The sequence below is a fragment of the Panicum virgatum genome, chromosome 7N, assembly GCF_016808335.1.
Source record: "Panicum virgatum strain AP13 chromosome 7N, P.virgatum_v5, whole genome shotgun sequence".
Taxonomy (NCBI): Eukaryota; Viridiplantae; Streptophyta; class Magnoliopsida; order Poales; family Poaceae; genus Panicum; species Panicum virgatum.
Window position 1 is genome coordinate 40226897 of NC_053151.1, and position 15494 is coordinate 40242390.

Consider the following 15494-nt stretch of genomic DNA (forward strand, 5'->3'; position numbering starts at 1 on the left):
TGCTGACCGGCCGGCGAATCCTGCACTTGGTAATGCAGCTGCTGCCCGGCCGGCAATGGCACCGCCTGTTCCAGATATCGTGGCTGCTGCTGGTCGGCCGGAAAATAAATACCCTGCTGCTGGTAAGGTAGCTGCTGCCCGGCCGGCAAATGCGCCGCCTGCTCCTGGTAACGTGGCTGCCGATCGGCCGGAAAATAAGCCGCCTGCTCATAGTAAGGTGGCTGCTGCATGGCCGGCAGATGCGCCGCCTGCTCCTGCTGATACGGTAGCTGCAGGGGCCATGCCACCCCTTGGAACAAGCCGTTGGCCACCTGCTGCTCGTTGTCATGCAGCTGCTGCCCGGCCAGCGTAGGCGCCGCCACCGCCTCCTCGGCCCACCCGATCTCTCGGAGGAAGTCGTTGAACACCGCCTGTTGATCGTCATGCGGCTGCTGCTGGCCGCCCGGACAATGCACGGCCTGCTGGTGGGGCAAGGCGGCGCCGGCAGACTCGTCGCCGCCTCCGGTCGAAGAACTGGCCACCAGGCGGGCGAGTTCCCTGTCCAACTCCAACCACGCATCCTCCTCCGTCTGCTGGTCCGACCACTCCATGCTGGCCGCGGCATCCGTTTCCATCACGGCGGCGGCCGTTGGCGCCGCCTCCAGCGCGCGCGCCCCGGCGGCTGCGGCGCTGCTGCCCGCCCGGTACGCCTGGATCAGACGACCAAGCTTCTCGCGCTGCTCCTTGAGGTCGTGCATGCCGTAGTACTCCCTGAAGAAATCGTGGTTCTGCTCGCGGAGCTCCTTGAACACTGGACGCCGATCGAATCAGGGAGACAGGTCAGAGATCGACGCGCGTCGATCGGCGAATGTGGAGATTCATCAAGATAAGACTTTAAGCGAATTCGAACAAGATGCATGGCGATCGACGTGAGATGATCTCACCGGCAAACGCGATCCATGTGGGCATTCCCTCCTCGCGGATCACCCGGAACATCTCCGCCTTGTTCATGCGTTGCTCCAGGCATCTTTCGATTGTCTTCTTGACCTTCAATTAGACCAGCATTGGATAAGTGGGTTAAGTTCAGGCACTCGTCGCACCATCAGGATTTGAAGTCAGGCCATATACTTACTTTAAAGATGAATTGGCGTGCCTCTTGATCGTCTCCCTTCTCTGAAGGGCCTCCCTCAGGGATAAACTCGACATCGGGCATGGTGGTTGAGCGACGACACCTGGCAAGATCAGTCTTTCCCACCCGGAGAAGAGGAACCTATAATCTAGGAACGGATGAAGTGATCGAGTAGGGTTTTACGACAGATCACAGTATTCCACAGCTGCATGCAAACGAAGAACGAATAATTGTATTTGGTCGCTTGCTTTCACGTCAAAGCAAGAGGAATTCTATTCCTGAGAGCCAGGGGTGGAACGAATGCATGTGTGTACTCGTAATTCGGTTAGATGCGAATTCATATACAGAACTAGGCAACTAGCTTGTATTTGGGTTTCGGGTGCTCGATTTCGCACAGCAGGAAGGGAAGGGCGTACCTGATGCCTGGTGAATGCTCGTCGCCGGCGAAAGCCAGGGCCGGACGAAGACCGGACGAAGGGGCGGTGCTGCTCGACCAGTCGTCAGCCGCTAGGAAAGACGGGCGGAGTCGCGGAAAAATAAGAGGGAGGGAACGATCCAACTGGAGCACACGCAGTCGGGCCAAACTCTTTTTTTTTTTTTTGAAGTAAAAGTCGGGCCAAACTCTATTCCCCGTCAACATTCTGCTCAACCAGATGGGCCCAAACTAAACGTCGCCTTGAATCACACGGCCCGGCTCGTCTTGAATCTGCCGGCCTGCTGCTGCTCTCCACCCACCGCGCGGCCGACCCGAACCACCTCGACACGAAGAAACGGCAGGACGCGACGCCGCGAGCGTCATCGTCGGTGCGTGCTTGCACCGGCCATCGGTGCATGGCGCCCGGAGCGGAGCCGGCCGGCCAGCCCACCTGACGGCCGGATCGATGAGCTCGCGCGGTCGGGTAGGAAGCTGGCAGAAGTGGCCGGGATCACGGCAAGCTCTGGCGCTCTGCTCCTATCTGCTGCTCGCTGCAGGGACGCCGCCGCCGTGTGCCACGGTCGTGACTTGGCGAGGACTTGATTGGAGGACGACGAGATCCCCGTCGGTCCCTGATGGCGATGGATTAGATAATTGCAAGCGCGGATCCGGGAAGGCAGCGCGGAGTGGAGTTGACTGACCCACCGGAAAGGGGAGGAGGCGTCTCGGGATTAGCAGCCGTGCTCAACTGAAAATAACGGCCGTTCTGACCTGCCAACAGTAATGTTAGCGCAAATACGGACCCCCTCGTGCCAAGCTACTGCTGGTCTCTGCTCGTTTTTGCTTGCTAGTGTACTCCAATAGACGAATAGTACAAATTGCCCCCCCCCTCCTCTTTTTTTCCAAAAAACAAAACGAATAGTACAAAGTCAAGCCTGCTGGAATTGAGAACCTCCCTCACCTCTAATCAGGGACCCTGAAAGTTACAGATAAAAACAATCATATACAGTAGTATAGTACTCCATGCACCAATGTAGGCAGAGTATTATCTTTTTAAAAAAATGTAGGTAGAGTATTTGCCCTTAGGTGGTGACCTGAATTAGGATCTGTACTATTCGTTTAGATTTGGGCTCAAAACTATTCTCACCCTTGGGAGAAAGTCTATGTTTCTTAATTCCACTCTTGCCCTAGTTTAGATTTCACCCCTAACTCCAGTAATATTTAGTCTTTAAATGAAATCATCAAAGATGCCCCTAACTTAGCGAAACCAAATGACATAATCCCATAGGTTAAATACAATCCAGTACTATTCATTTTTAGTAATTATAAATGCCAAGTTTTGCTTATAAACAGTTTTTTTAGGGGTGCTTATAAACAGATGAAACAGTTAAAATGAATGGTATACACAAATACACCATGTCCTCCATTGCAGAAATTGTCCTCCGCATGGACATATGGATGGGCCTTACTTGAGCCAACAACTACAACGACATCCGGCCCATCTCCCCGGATGTGCAGGGCTGCCGACTGCCGTGATTTAGGGTTTAGGGTGAGAAAGAAAAGCCGCGGCCGCGATCCACTGTGCCGCGCTCGTTAGCGGATGGCGCCCGGAGCCGGCCGGCCAAGACGCGCGCCTTTTTCATTTTTATATTAAAAAAATAAAATTTCAAAAATATATATCGAATAGGGAAATTTTTAAAAATGAGTGCCTGTCGCCCCCTTAATGGGCGACAGGGTGTCTGTCGCCCATCCAGTGCGACAGGACCTAAATGTAAAAAAAAAATTACATTTAGGTTCTGGCACCCAGGACGCATTAAACAATGAACTTGTAAAATCGATATAAAATCGTACAAATATTGGAAAAATACAAACTCAACTGTTCTAGATTCTATGAAACAAGATCTACAACTTTTGTTACATAAAATTTTTCATTTGATCAATGTATCTAAATCAAGAAAAATAGTTCTTGTACCTAGAAAAATCTGAAATAATTCATTTGGTCTAGTTGTGCTTATCTAAAATTTACGAAACTTTTTTTATAGCTCTTAGGAAGTAAAATAATGATAATGTAAAAGTTATGGCTTCTAATACTTAGTATAGCAGCATGGATAAATAATCCATTTAAACTAGACATAGTGCAAGATCTAATTTAAAAACTTATTCTAGAAATGATTTATGAGCCTACCAATTTTGTACAAGCCTATGCTCACCATATGCAACACTATGGCCAAATATGACATGCATCCAAATGATGGATCTTGAGATTTAAATAAAAGTGCATTAAATTGGTATTTAAAATAGAGCAAGATACATTGATCAAATGAAAAACTTTATGTAACAAAAGTTGTAGATCATGTTTCATAGAATCCAGAAAAGTTGAGTTTGTATTTTTTTTAATTTTTCTACGATTTTATATCGATTTTACAAGTTTACTGTTTAATGCGCTCTGGGCGCCAGGACCTAAATGTAATTTTTTTTACATTTAAATCCTATCGCTGGATGGGCGACAAGCACCCATTTTTGAAAATTTTTCTATTCGACATATATTTTTGAAATTTTATTTTTTAATATAAAAATGAAAAAAGCGCCCAAGACGCAAGCCCGCCGAATTCCCGCTGAGCCGAGGAGCTCGCGGTGGCGGGGCCTGGCCTGGGACACAGCCGGCAAGGCGGCCAGGATCACGGCGGGCTGCCGCTCGTTGCAGCGTGACGGCCGGGGCCCTCCTCTGCGCCCACCGTGCGATTGGAGGCGCCAGGAGCGGGCGGACGGACGGACGGGGAGGCACACGAGCGGTCGTGACTTGGGGCGGAGTTGATTGGAGGACGACGAGATTTCCGGCGGTCCCGCCCCCGGTTGATCTGAGAAGGCGGCGGGGGACTAGCTGACCGGAGAAAGGGGGAGCCGTGTCTCGGGATTGGCAGGCGCCAGGCGTGGCCAACTGAAATAACGGCCGCTCTGACTCGCAAACAGTAACTGGTGTGCTCAGATACGGATCACCTCGTGCCGGGCTGCGAGCCGCGCCCCTGGCCGTTCTACTTGCCGCCGTGCACTGTTCCACCACAGATTCTTCATGCCGCCATGAATTGAGAACACCCTCTGCTGGGACTCGATCAGCATGTGATCTGGAACTTGAAGAGTAACAGCTAAACATGGATGTGATCGGTGAAATACACCATGCCTTACGAGCCAGGCACAGAGCAGGATTGATCGAGCTAAATTGGGCCGACCGGGGACAGTAGCTCTAGCTCTAGGAAGGCAAAGCAGCAGAGTGCTGGAATTGCTATGTTGCACACCAATCAGATCGAGGAACGGACAAGTGAACTGCACACAAAAGGGCCGGCCGGCCGGCCTAATGGTACTACTAGCCCGCTAGGTCAGTTAAGAGTTCATTGTTAACTAGTACTTCTCATCACTGCGCTCAGCATGTTGACCTTAGCCATGTGCAGGCGATTCGCAAATCCAGCAGGGGAAGCAAGCGACTCGTGAGATCCTGCTATCTCCATGCATACATACATGCATGCATGCCCACAGTTTGGCCGCCTATAAATAGAGCAGCAGCACAAGCTTCTACCCACACACCACAAGCCTTTCATCTCCTTGCCTCCTCGCCTACAAACCAATCCTTGAGAAACAAAATTCGATCAGGAGCAGGCAGAGCATAGCTAGACGACACAGGAAGAAACAGCTATGGCGGCTTCCAGCAGGTCCCAGCTTCTGTTCTTCGTTGCGGTTGCGGCAATGGCCTCGCTGCTCCACCCTTGCGATTCCATCGAGTTCCATCGCAAGCTCTCCGGCTGGTCCAGCGACGGCGGCGCGACGTGGTACGGCGCCGCTACTGGGGCTGGAAGCGATGGTATGTTCTGTCACAGTATTATTCTGCCGAAACATACTACAATTATTGCTAGCGAGTTTTGAGAAGAATTCTCGCCTCATTTCTCGACAACATGCTGAATACACGTAGGTGGCGCGTGTGGCTACCAGGGCGCCGTCGACCAGGCGCCGTTCTCGTCCATGATCGCCGCCGGCAGCCCTTCCATCTACAAGTCCGGCATGGGCTGCGGCTCTTGCTTCCAGGTGCGTACCTGTGCACAATGTGTAAAAGTTCGCTGATACGGTACCACACCATGCACAATGCACCTGCAGGAACTATATGTGATGAGCTGACGTCACTGGAAATATTTAACGCTGGCTCAGGTGAAATGCACCGGCAATGACGCTTGCTCCGGCAACCCGGTGACCGTGGTGATCACCGACGAGTGCCCGGCCGGCGGCGCGTGCACGAACGAGCCGGTCCACTTCGACCTGAGCGGGACGGCGTTCGGCGCCATGGCGAACCCCGGCCAGGCCGACAAGCTGCGCGCCGCCGGTGTCCTCAAAGTCCAGTACACCCGGTAATAAGCATGCCCGCCACTTGATCGACGAACTGTCCTCTGTGTATATTCCTTCCAATCTCCACCGGCTTCTCTTACAACGATGCGCGCGCGTGATGTTGTGCAGCGTGCAGTGCAGCTGGCCCGGCGTGCAGCTAACCTTCGTCGTGGACGCCGGCTCGAACCCCAACTACCTCGCCGTGCTCGTCAAGTACCAGAACGGCGACGGCGACCTCTCCGCCGTCGAGCTGATGCAGACGGGCGCGGGGGCGGCGTGGGCGCCCATGCAGCAGTCGTGGGGCGCCGTCTGGAAGTTCAACGCCGGGTCGGCGTTGAAGGCGCCCTTGTCCATCCGCCTGACCTCCAGCTCCGGCAAGCAGCTCGTCGCCAGCAACGTCATCCCCGTCGGGTGGAAGCCCGGCTCCACCTACCAGTCGCCGGTCAACTACTGATGATCGATCGATGTAGCCGTAACGTTGTGTGCCGATCGAGTGCACGTGTGTAGTATCTGCGTACTGTTTGAGTGTGTTTGAGTGTTTGTACCTACAAGTGACCACAACAGTGGTTGCATGATTGGCAAAGACTGATTGCAAGTAATAAGAGCAAGATAGGCAGAGGAGGAGGAGGCGCAGCAGGTGTGTACGAGCATAGTTCTCCCCTCTTCGCCGTTACTCGACGCCGAGACGTGTTGTGTGTGTGTGTGTGTGTGTGTGTGTGTGTGTGTGTGTGTTATTGTTTGTAATGGCAGATCGGTATCACTGCTAAATGGAATACTAAGTCTTGTGTGTTTTCTTAATGCATACTCCCTCTCTGTTTCGTAGCGTAATAAACTAATAGCTCATCACATCATTGACAGCAAAAGATGCCAATATATTGTGTAGACGCCATAGCAGAATGTATATGCAACCAAATTATTGTATGAATGTCGAACTGAGGTAGGTCTTCGAATCAGTAAAGGTACTCACATTGGCGGTACCGATACGAGGTGGTATGTACTAGTATGTTTGAAAAGTTATATGAAAATTAGTAGCAATATTATCACCATGGAAGTACTGTACTTCAACGTTTATGAAAGATACACAGAAGGGGTGCTCCGGTGTCATTATTATAACATTTTACTTGATACTCGACACTTGTTCGGAAACAAAAACAGCGCCTAAACCCACGCATTAGGAGCCTGATAAGGATGTTCAGAACAAGCAGGTCATTGAGCAAAGAGCAGGGGAATACTACGCGGCTTCTAAAAAATATGACGTCTCATAGATTCAGCTGTACTCGATCGTTTGGGTTCCTTTCTTTTCATGCATGCTCTTTTGTTTCAGCTTAGGTGGCTTATCACTTGCTTGGTAGTTTGTTCTCTACGCTACGAGTGCTCTAGTAGTTGCGTCGTGTAATTCTCCTTCTCTTAATGAAAAATATGCTGAGACACAGACTCCAAAAAAAAAACGGGATTCGTAACTATCACTCGAGTGATTATTGTTGTAGCTTGTCAATCGATTTTTTTCTACGCTTCCGTTCTGCGGCAAAGTTGATTCTCACTTCCTATGCTGGTTTTTGCAGCCGGCCCATCATTCTCATATGGGCCTTGCGAGGGATTCCGCCAGTAAGTGTGCGTGGCTGTGGCGATTAGGGATGATGATTCGATTCTTGCAAGATGGTGAAGGAGTTCAACATTTCTGTGTGTATCTGTTTTTTCGCATAGGCACCATAAAATTAATTCTTTTCCTACTTGTTCTGATCCACATGTCCTGCCTAGATCATGTTGGAAATATTTCTTTGTATTTTTCATTTTTCCTTGTTATTTTTTCTTAGCCTTTTTTATAATATTCTCGCAGCCTTGGGAGAGCTCTACTTAAGGCATGTACAACCCTGCAGACGGCTGCCGTCTGTAACTGGCTAGGGCACCGCACACAGACAACAGAACAGACAACTTGTACAGCGGGTCGTCTATTAGTTTGTCTGCAAGCTATTTAATCCATACTTGGACACATAAAACAAGGTGATCAAACATACCATTGATCTTTGTAGATTATTTTGTTTAATACATGAAAGAATACTTTGTGTATCCAAATAAATAACATAAATCTTTATCAACGATATACAATTGATTTGTGTATACTATTTTGTTGCATATATGAAAGTATGCTTTGGAGATCCAAGTAAATCACATGAATCAATATAAGTGGAATACATGATAATATAAGAGTTCGTGAGAACATAGTACACTAATATTATCCAAAGAAATGTACATGATAATATATATTAATACTTTGTTATTCCATGGAAATTTGATTGCTTATACGAGAATTTTGAACATAACATGAATGAATATGTGCTATTTCATCTATCTACTGCCGCTTACGTGTGGGACCAACAGCCCAGCAGAGAGAAGAGAGATGAGAGAAGAGAGAGAAAAAACAAGCTCTAAGTTTGCAGCCATTTTTGACACAAGAAACCAAGACACTTTGTGAGAGAGACAAATAGGGCATATATCAACTATACAAGTAGACTGAGAGATGAGTTTTAAAAATTCTTACACACCATCAGAAGGCTGTATTTTTAGCCTTGCTCTTGCTTTTGTAAACGGTGGTAAAGGCATAGTTATGGTGGTAAAGGCATAGTTATTGTCCGTGCATTAAACTACTGACCTGTATGTATTATCAATGTTAATTTTTGTTCCGCATGTGTTGTATTTCTTAGGCCAGATTGAATCAAATGAATAGTTTTGTATTGTTTTGTAAGCCCAAGAAATACTTAATGTTTTGTTCATTCTTGTTCCATTAGCTTCTTCATCCTGTTAATGTTCCAGATTTTGTGTGTTATTTAATCGACTGACACAGATAAAATTTTCAGTCGAATCTTTGCTGAGATCGACGGATTTCAAGCATATTGTCACTCAAATTTTCTATACTAGCCAAGCGATGTGTCTTCACCCTATTGGTTTGGAAAATTGAGTGAAACTGGACAGAAAAAAGGACACAGCTAACCCGCGACGACCCCTTCTTCTTTCTGATTTAGCGCACGCCTCCTCCCTCCCACCGGTGAATGTCACTTTCGAGGTGCGACGAGGAATCCTATCCGAATTCCATGCAGGTTCATTTTTCTAACATGCAACTACTTCAAATAAATATTTTATCTCTTTTGTATAACATCTGTTTTGAATACCGATTGCACCACTGTGTTCTACGTGATAAGACGAACAAAATTAGATCTCACTTGCATATATTTTGAAGACGTTTTGCACTAGTAGCAAGTTGCTATTTAATACACAAAAGTTGTGAAAAAAATCAAAGGTTTCGTACACACAAATTGCCACGTATATAACATATAAGTTACCGTAAAAATAGTTATAGGTGACTATAAAAAGAAAGTTCTCAGAAAAACATAATCTACTACGCATGAGTTGCCACACATATAACATATATGTTACTGTAAGTAAAATCTACCATACACTCGTGCACAAAAAGTTGACACAGAATAAAAGTTTTTATACACATAAGTTATCACCACAGTAAGTCAATATGCATAAATTGCTAGAGAAAGAAAGCAAATTGCCATAAAAAAGAAGTGTGGGCCACATGTGCGAGTTCGGGTCAAATTAAAATCACTTGCAGATACGAAAATGGCCTTTGGAGGGAGGGTGCGGGCCACGTGAGGGGTGTATGAAGGCCTTGAGCCATGGTGTACATAAGTTGCGACTATACATATACTAGTAACTTATATATGTATATTGTAACAACTTTTATAACTTTCAAATTTAAATTTACACATAAGTTGCTACTAGTACAAAATATAGTCAAAATATATACAAGTGGGGTCTAGTTTTATTCGTCTTGTTATCTAGAACACAACAGTGCAATCGGTTGTCGAATCAGAGATCATATGAAGAAGATAAAATATTTTTTAGCCTCAAATTTTTTGTGCTTAAAAAGCTCCAGAGTCCACGGCGGAGAGGATGCGGGCCACGTTCCGCGAGGGTGGAAGGAGGATACAAAGGAAGGCCAGGTATCTAAAAATATGGGCCGTGATTTCTTCAAAGGCCGTATGCAGTCCGGCGGGTCGCGCAGACGCAGGATGGAGCGACCGGTCGTCCAACAACTTTAACCAAAAAACATTCGGATGTTGTAGAGCCATTCCCAAAAAAAATCTGACGTCTGAAACCTCACAAAAACAAACAATGAATTAAACTGTTGTACCTGGGCCTATATTTCGAATTACGCATACTTCGTATGCCATCATGGCCCACATGGTAGTTGGGCTTACGTAGTCTAGTCTGGGCCGGCCTCTCAGAATCAAAAGTGGTCGGTTCCAAATCCATGGCCCACTTGTAAATCGGGTCGGACGGATTGCGCGTGCAGAGAAGATAAACAGAAGTTGAGAGTTGCCTCAGAATCAAAAGTGCAGAGAAGATAAGTTTTTTTTTTCGAGAGAAAAAAAACAGAAGTTGAGAGAGCTGACCACAGTGTCGTCGCACTAATAAAACAACAGAGGTCCACAAACCCCCAAAGCGTTGGAACCACCAATCACGGACCAAAGCCCCAACGTGCGCACGAAAAAGTCAAATAAGATGCGAAATTCTTCCCGTTTGTTGGCGCAACAAACCCTGGATGCATATGCTCCAGTCGCGGCGGCGACCCTCCTGAACTGATCAAACGAAAGCGACGTGAGCGGCCCGGGGGATGGGATCGGAACCGGCAACGTCTGCCGGACGGTTGCCGCTGCCGGAGCGGGGCGCAACTCATCCACGAGCCGGTCCGTATCTCCATATAATATGACCCGGGCGCGGATAGCGGGTGGTGTGCACGTTGCAAACGAAATGACAAATTAAATGGACTGATCATTTGTTTATCCGAATCTCCGGGAGTTGGTGGGCGCGATCACCTCCGGATCGCCGACCCGGCCGGCCCAGTTGACCTCCGATCCGCTTGCAGTTTCTCCCCCAAATCAGGCCCGCACGTCCGCCTCAATAATAGATAGTGCAACGGATCGAACACACAAGTATTTCTTTCCAAAAATAAAAAGAACACACACGCACGTATTTGCAGCCACGTCCGGAATGGCGGGATCCCTTGGAACATCCTATATATACACCACCAAATCGAGCTATATAATCCTGCAATGCACCAGCCTCTCTCTGAAGTCTGAACTGATCCAGCAAATCCACTGACCCGGCCGCCTCTGGATCGATCCCCATCTCCGATCAAACAGTAGACGTACGCTCGATGGCCGCCGCCAGTAGTAGTCGGGGCGCGTTCCGGTTCGCCGTGGCGTCGGTGATCCTGCTGTCGCTTCTCGCGAGCCCAGTCTCCTGCGGCGGGGCTCCGGAGGAACCCATGGGCGACGTCGACCACGGCTCGCAGCGGCAGAACGACACCGCCGGCAGCAGCAGGAGGGGCCTCTGGGCGTCGGCCCGGGGCTTCGGCTGGTCCTACGGCGGCGCCACCTGGAACGGCAGCCCGTTCGGCGCCGGCAGCGACGGTGAGTTCTACCGTACTACTAGCTATTACCTGCACCAAGCATTGTGCATCTGGAGTTCTGGACCGCGATGTGGACGGATTCAGGACATTTGTTTCGTTTGGTAACCTGCTCGCTCGGTCGCTCGCTCAAATATAATTGGCCGTACGTACGTGCAGGTGGCGCGTGCGGTTACCAGGGCGCCGTCAGCCAGCGCCCCTTCGGGTCCATGATCGCCGCCGGCGGGCCGTCCCTCTTCAGCAACGGCAAAGGATGCGGCGCGTGCTACCAGATCAAGTGCACCGGCAACAGGGCCTGCTCCGGGCGGCCGGTGACCGTCACCATCACCGACTCCTGCCCCGGCGGTGCCTGCCTCGCCGAGTCGGCGCACTTCGACATGAGCGGCACGGCCTTCGGCGCCATGGCCAGCCGCGGCATGGCCGACCGCCTCCGCTCCGCCGGAATCCTCAAGATACAATACAAGAGGTACTCATGTAGCTAGGTGCCGCATTGCGTTTGAACTGACAATAATAATTTAGTTCTAGTGAAGTTACTCATGTAGCTCATGTTCTGAATGGTGCGGCGTGGCATTGTCTTTGCATTGCGCAGGGTTCCGTGCAAGTACAACGGCATGGCCATCAACTTCAAGGTGGACGCCGGCTCCAATCCCTACTACCTCGCCGTGCTGGTCATGTACGTGAGCGGCGACGGCGACGTCGCCAAGGTGGACGTCATGCAGGCCGGCTGCAACTCGTGGACGCCGATGCAGCAGTCCTGGGGCGCCGTGTGGCGCGTCAACTCCAACGACGGCAAGCCGCTGCGCGCGCCCTTCTCGCTCCGCATCACCTCGGGCTCCGGCAAGGTGCTCGTCGCCAGGAACGCCATCCCCGCCGGCTGGGGCGCCGGGGCGACCTACAGGTCCACGGTCAACTACGGCTACTGATGATCTAGGCGCGCGGCAGGGCCTAGCTAGGAGCGAGTGCTGTTCCAATTTAGTGCTTCGATTTGGGAGGTCTTGCCTAGTCAATTGTGGAACGAGTTTAGTGTGTATGTGCGTCCGGGAAACGGTAGAGAGGCCGCGTTTGAAGAGGAGGTTCGGTAGTGTACGTGTTCTTCCCTCCACGGTCTCGTTGGACCTGTGTTTCCTAAGTGATGTTCCGGTGTCTCCAGTGCAGAAGCTGCAAAGCTGGAGTTATTACAGCACCACCAAGAAGTATTTGTGCTGATCCATGTACCAAAGTCGTATATTATATTATGAACTCTCTCCTAGGTTTCGTTTGGAACAAAGATATATATGGCACTACAGAGTGTTAAGCGTTTGTGTTAATAATTAAAAGTGGCTAGGTGCTTCTTTGGTTTGGATGACTTAGGCTGTAATCAGTTCATGGTGATATACCAGCAGTTTGCTTTGTGTTTTGTTTGAAACTCTCCATAATGGATCGCAGCATGAACAGATACAGGCCCGTAGAAACTCGATAGCGCCCGTCACCTGACATTATCAGATCCCTTCCCTCTTCTCGCCTCCACGGGACCACACCCCTCATGCGAGATGAAATTCTCTCGCCAACCAAACAAAAGGCACTTTCAATTCCACAATAACAAGGTTATGGTCTCCCAGGAACATAACCTTGTATTCTTCTGCTATATTAATAGAAACGCACTCGTCGAGTGTTGTTCGTTCAAAAAAATGCACAATAGCAGGTACCAGCAGTATTTGATTAGGCTCCCGTTACCAAACCCTCAATGCCAAACCAAACAGCACGTTATTAGTTTTATGCATCATTTTGGCTGAGACAGGATATGTATATAGAATGATTTAGTTGTTCTGTGGGAAGTCACTGTTGAGTACTTGATCGATCACGATGATCAATGGACATATTGCTGTCGGATGGTAGCCCAAGTAATTTGTAGTTATAAAATTAGTTTTTGCAAATTTGTCCGCAGCGAATACATTGTGCCGCTCACTGGTACCACTCGAGGAAGCAAGGTGAGTCTGTTCGTAAACCCACATATAATCCATTTCAAGTGCAAGGGGTTTGTTCTTGAACCCACCACATATAGTCCATTTTGTTTGTGAACCCGCACATAGGGTATTTCAAATGGATGAACAATTCCACTTGTATACCCTACCCACCTATGAAGAATCTACTTATATATGAGGCCATATACAACAAAGTCACGAGTTGGTTTTTCCTCAAACTGTCATACTGAAATTAAGATCACATTTAGTTGCAGTTGGAAGAACCGCCGCTACAGTATTGAGGGCTCTAGAACCGATCATAGAAATAATGCATTTGAAGATTCAGTTTGAGACTTTGTTGTGGTGGTGCCTATTTGGGCACCAATTCCTTAACTCCAGGGAGAAATCTTTAGGTCTGATCTTAGTTAGTTGTGCCTGGGAATGGTGCTGTTGTCAGGAGATTGAATGATTGATGAATTAGCGAGGTGAGAACAAATGATCCGGCCTTTTACTGATTGGACCATTGCAAGGACGCTTATGGATGGGTGTCTTTTTTTCCCCCTTGGAGGCATTGCTTTTGTGGGGGTTGGGGGGGGGGGGGGGGGGGGGGGGCTTACTATATATGCTGGCATAATAAGCGCTCACTATTGCATCATATCATTTCATTATTCTGTCATAATCATAGTGGGCTTCCTAACTATGCAGATGTTAGGAGTGATCTTAGGGCAATTATATTACCTTGATGCAATTGTTAAAAGTGCAATAAAGCTTCCATTATAAAAAGGAATACAAACTGATGGTACAGATAGGGACATTTAATTTCACCATTAGACCAATACAAAAGTAGTGTGTATAAGTATCATTGTCCTGGTTGGTTCTAGGCACTAGTCGCTAATAGTAGATTTAATACAATTTTTCATTGTTTTTAGAAAATTCATACATAGTTGGATATAGATGCATGATTTTTTACATAAAAATTGTAGTCTTCTAATTTTTTTAATGAAGAATAATCTTGATGCCCAAATTCTGGCCTGCAATCAATTTGGCAGTCATAATTTGTTGCTGTCACTTTTTTTTTTGTCATTGTTCGTTCATTGCAATTCCTACAACTCCTAAATAGGAACTATTAAAAAATTAAGTATTCTTTATGTCACTAAAACAATTATTAGCATGTGTGTATATATAAGTATTCACGGGATTATTTCAGTTCTAAGTTGGACGTAATAAAAATGGTAACTTATTATAAATGATTAGATCTAATAGCTGTAATTTAATGCTAAAATCGTATTAATGAAGTTTTTAAGTTGGTGTGGTTGAAAAGCAAGGTGTATGTTTGCATTATGTAGTGGATAATAAAAAGTTAAAAAATAATGCAAAATTAGATGAAGAAGTTTTTCTTTAAAAAATGTGGTTCTTGTATGATCTACAACTTTGTATAGTTGATAGCCTTTTCATTTAGATTCATTTATATGTCTATCTAAATATATCATCCAAAATTGCAGGTGTATACATAGGCAATTTAGGATAGGTAGAGTGGTTAGGACTTTGGAGGTATCACGTGCAACACGATGACACTGGTTCAAGTGCTACATTGCTTTGGCACCTGCAAAAGGGTGTTCTTTTAACCAAGGATAATCTTCGAAGGAAAAACTGGAAGGGCAGTAAAAAATGTAGCTATTGCAATTGTAACAAAACAATCAAACACTTTTTTTTCGATTGCCAACATGCAAAGGTAATCTGGAGGACTGTTCAAGTTGCTATTGGTTTAACCCCACCTAGTTCGGTAACCCACATGCTTGGGAATTGGCTTTAAAATTTTAATGCACAAGAGGCCTTTACTATTTTACTATTCTAACAGGGACAGCGGATCTGTGTTGGGCAATATGGCATTGTCGAAATGATATTATCTTTGATAACACTAAACATTCATCCTTTATGCAGGTTATTTTCAGGGAAACCTACTGGCTGCGATTTTGGTCAATGTTGCAGCATAAGGAGACGTCAAAGGATCTATTCATAAAGGTCAGCACTTCTTTGGAGATGATCGCCTTAGAAATGTTTATAAGTCATGGATGGAAGCATGCATAATAATAGACTTTGTCAGGCTTAATTTTGCTTTTTGACTCTCCTGCTAATCCAGCTATTGAAGTTGGAAAAATGTAATAATTAAAGGCTGTGTACGCTAAA

At 47.4% G+C, this 15494-nt stretch overlaps 2 protein-coding genes across 2 annotated transcripts; both read left to right on the top strand.

Annotated features, from left to right (window-relative positions):
• Window positions 1-5490: 5490 nt before the first annotated feature.
• Window positions 5491-6414, top strand: LOC120682569 (expansin-B15-like). The gene is made up of 3 exons (XM_039964528.1): window positions 5491-5597; window positions 5718-5914; window positions 6021-6414. Exons 1-3 carry the CDS (start codon window positions 5535-5537, stop codon window positions 6343-6345), a joined length of 585 nt encoding a protein of 194 aa, XP_039820462.1. The 5' UTR covers window positions 5491-5534; the 3' UTR covers window positions 6346-6414.
• Window positions 6415-11038: 4624 nt separating this feature from the next.
• On the top strand, window positions 11039-12709 carry LOC120682568 (expansin-B5-like). Its single transcript, XM_039964527.1, has 3 exons — window positions 11039-11371; window positions 11527-11833; window positions 11957-12709. The coding sequence occupies exons 1-3, from the start codon at window positions 11116-11118 to the stop codon at window positions 12288-12290; spliced, it is 897 nt and encodes a 298-aa protein (XP_039820461.1). The 5' UTR covers window positions 11039-11115; the 3' UTR covers window positions 12291-12709.
• The last annotated feature ends 2785 nt before the right edge of the window (window positions 12710-15494 follow it).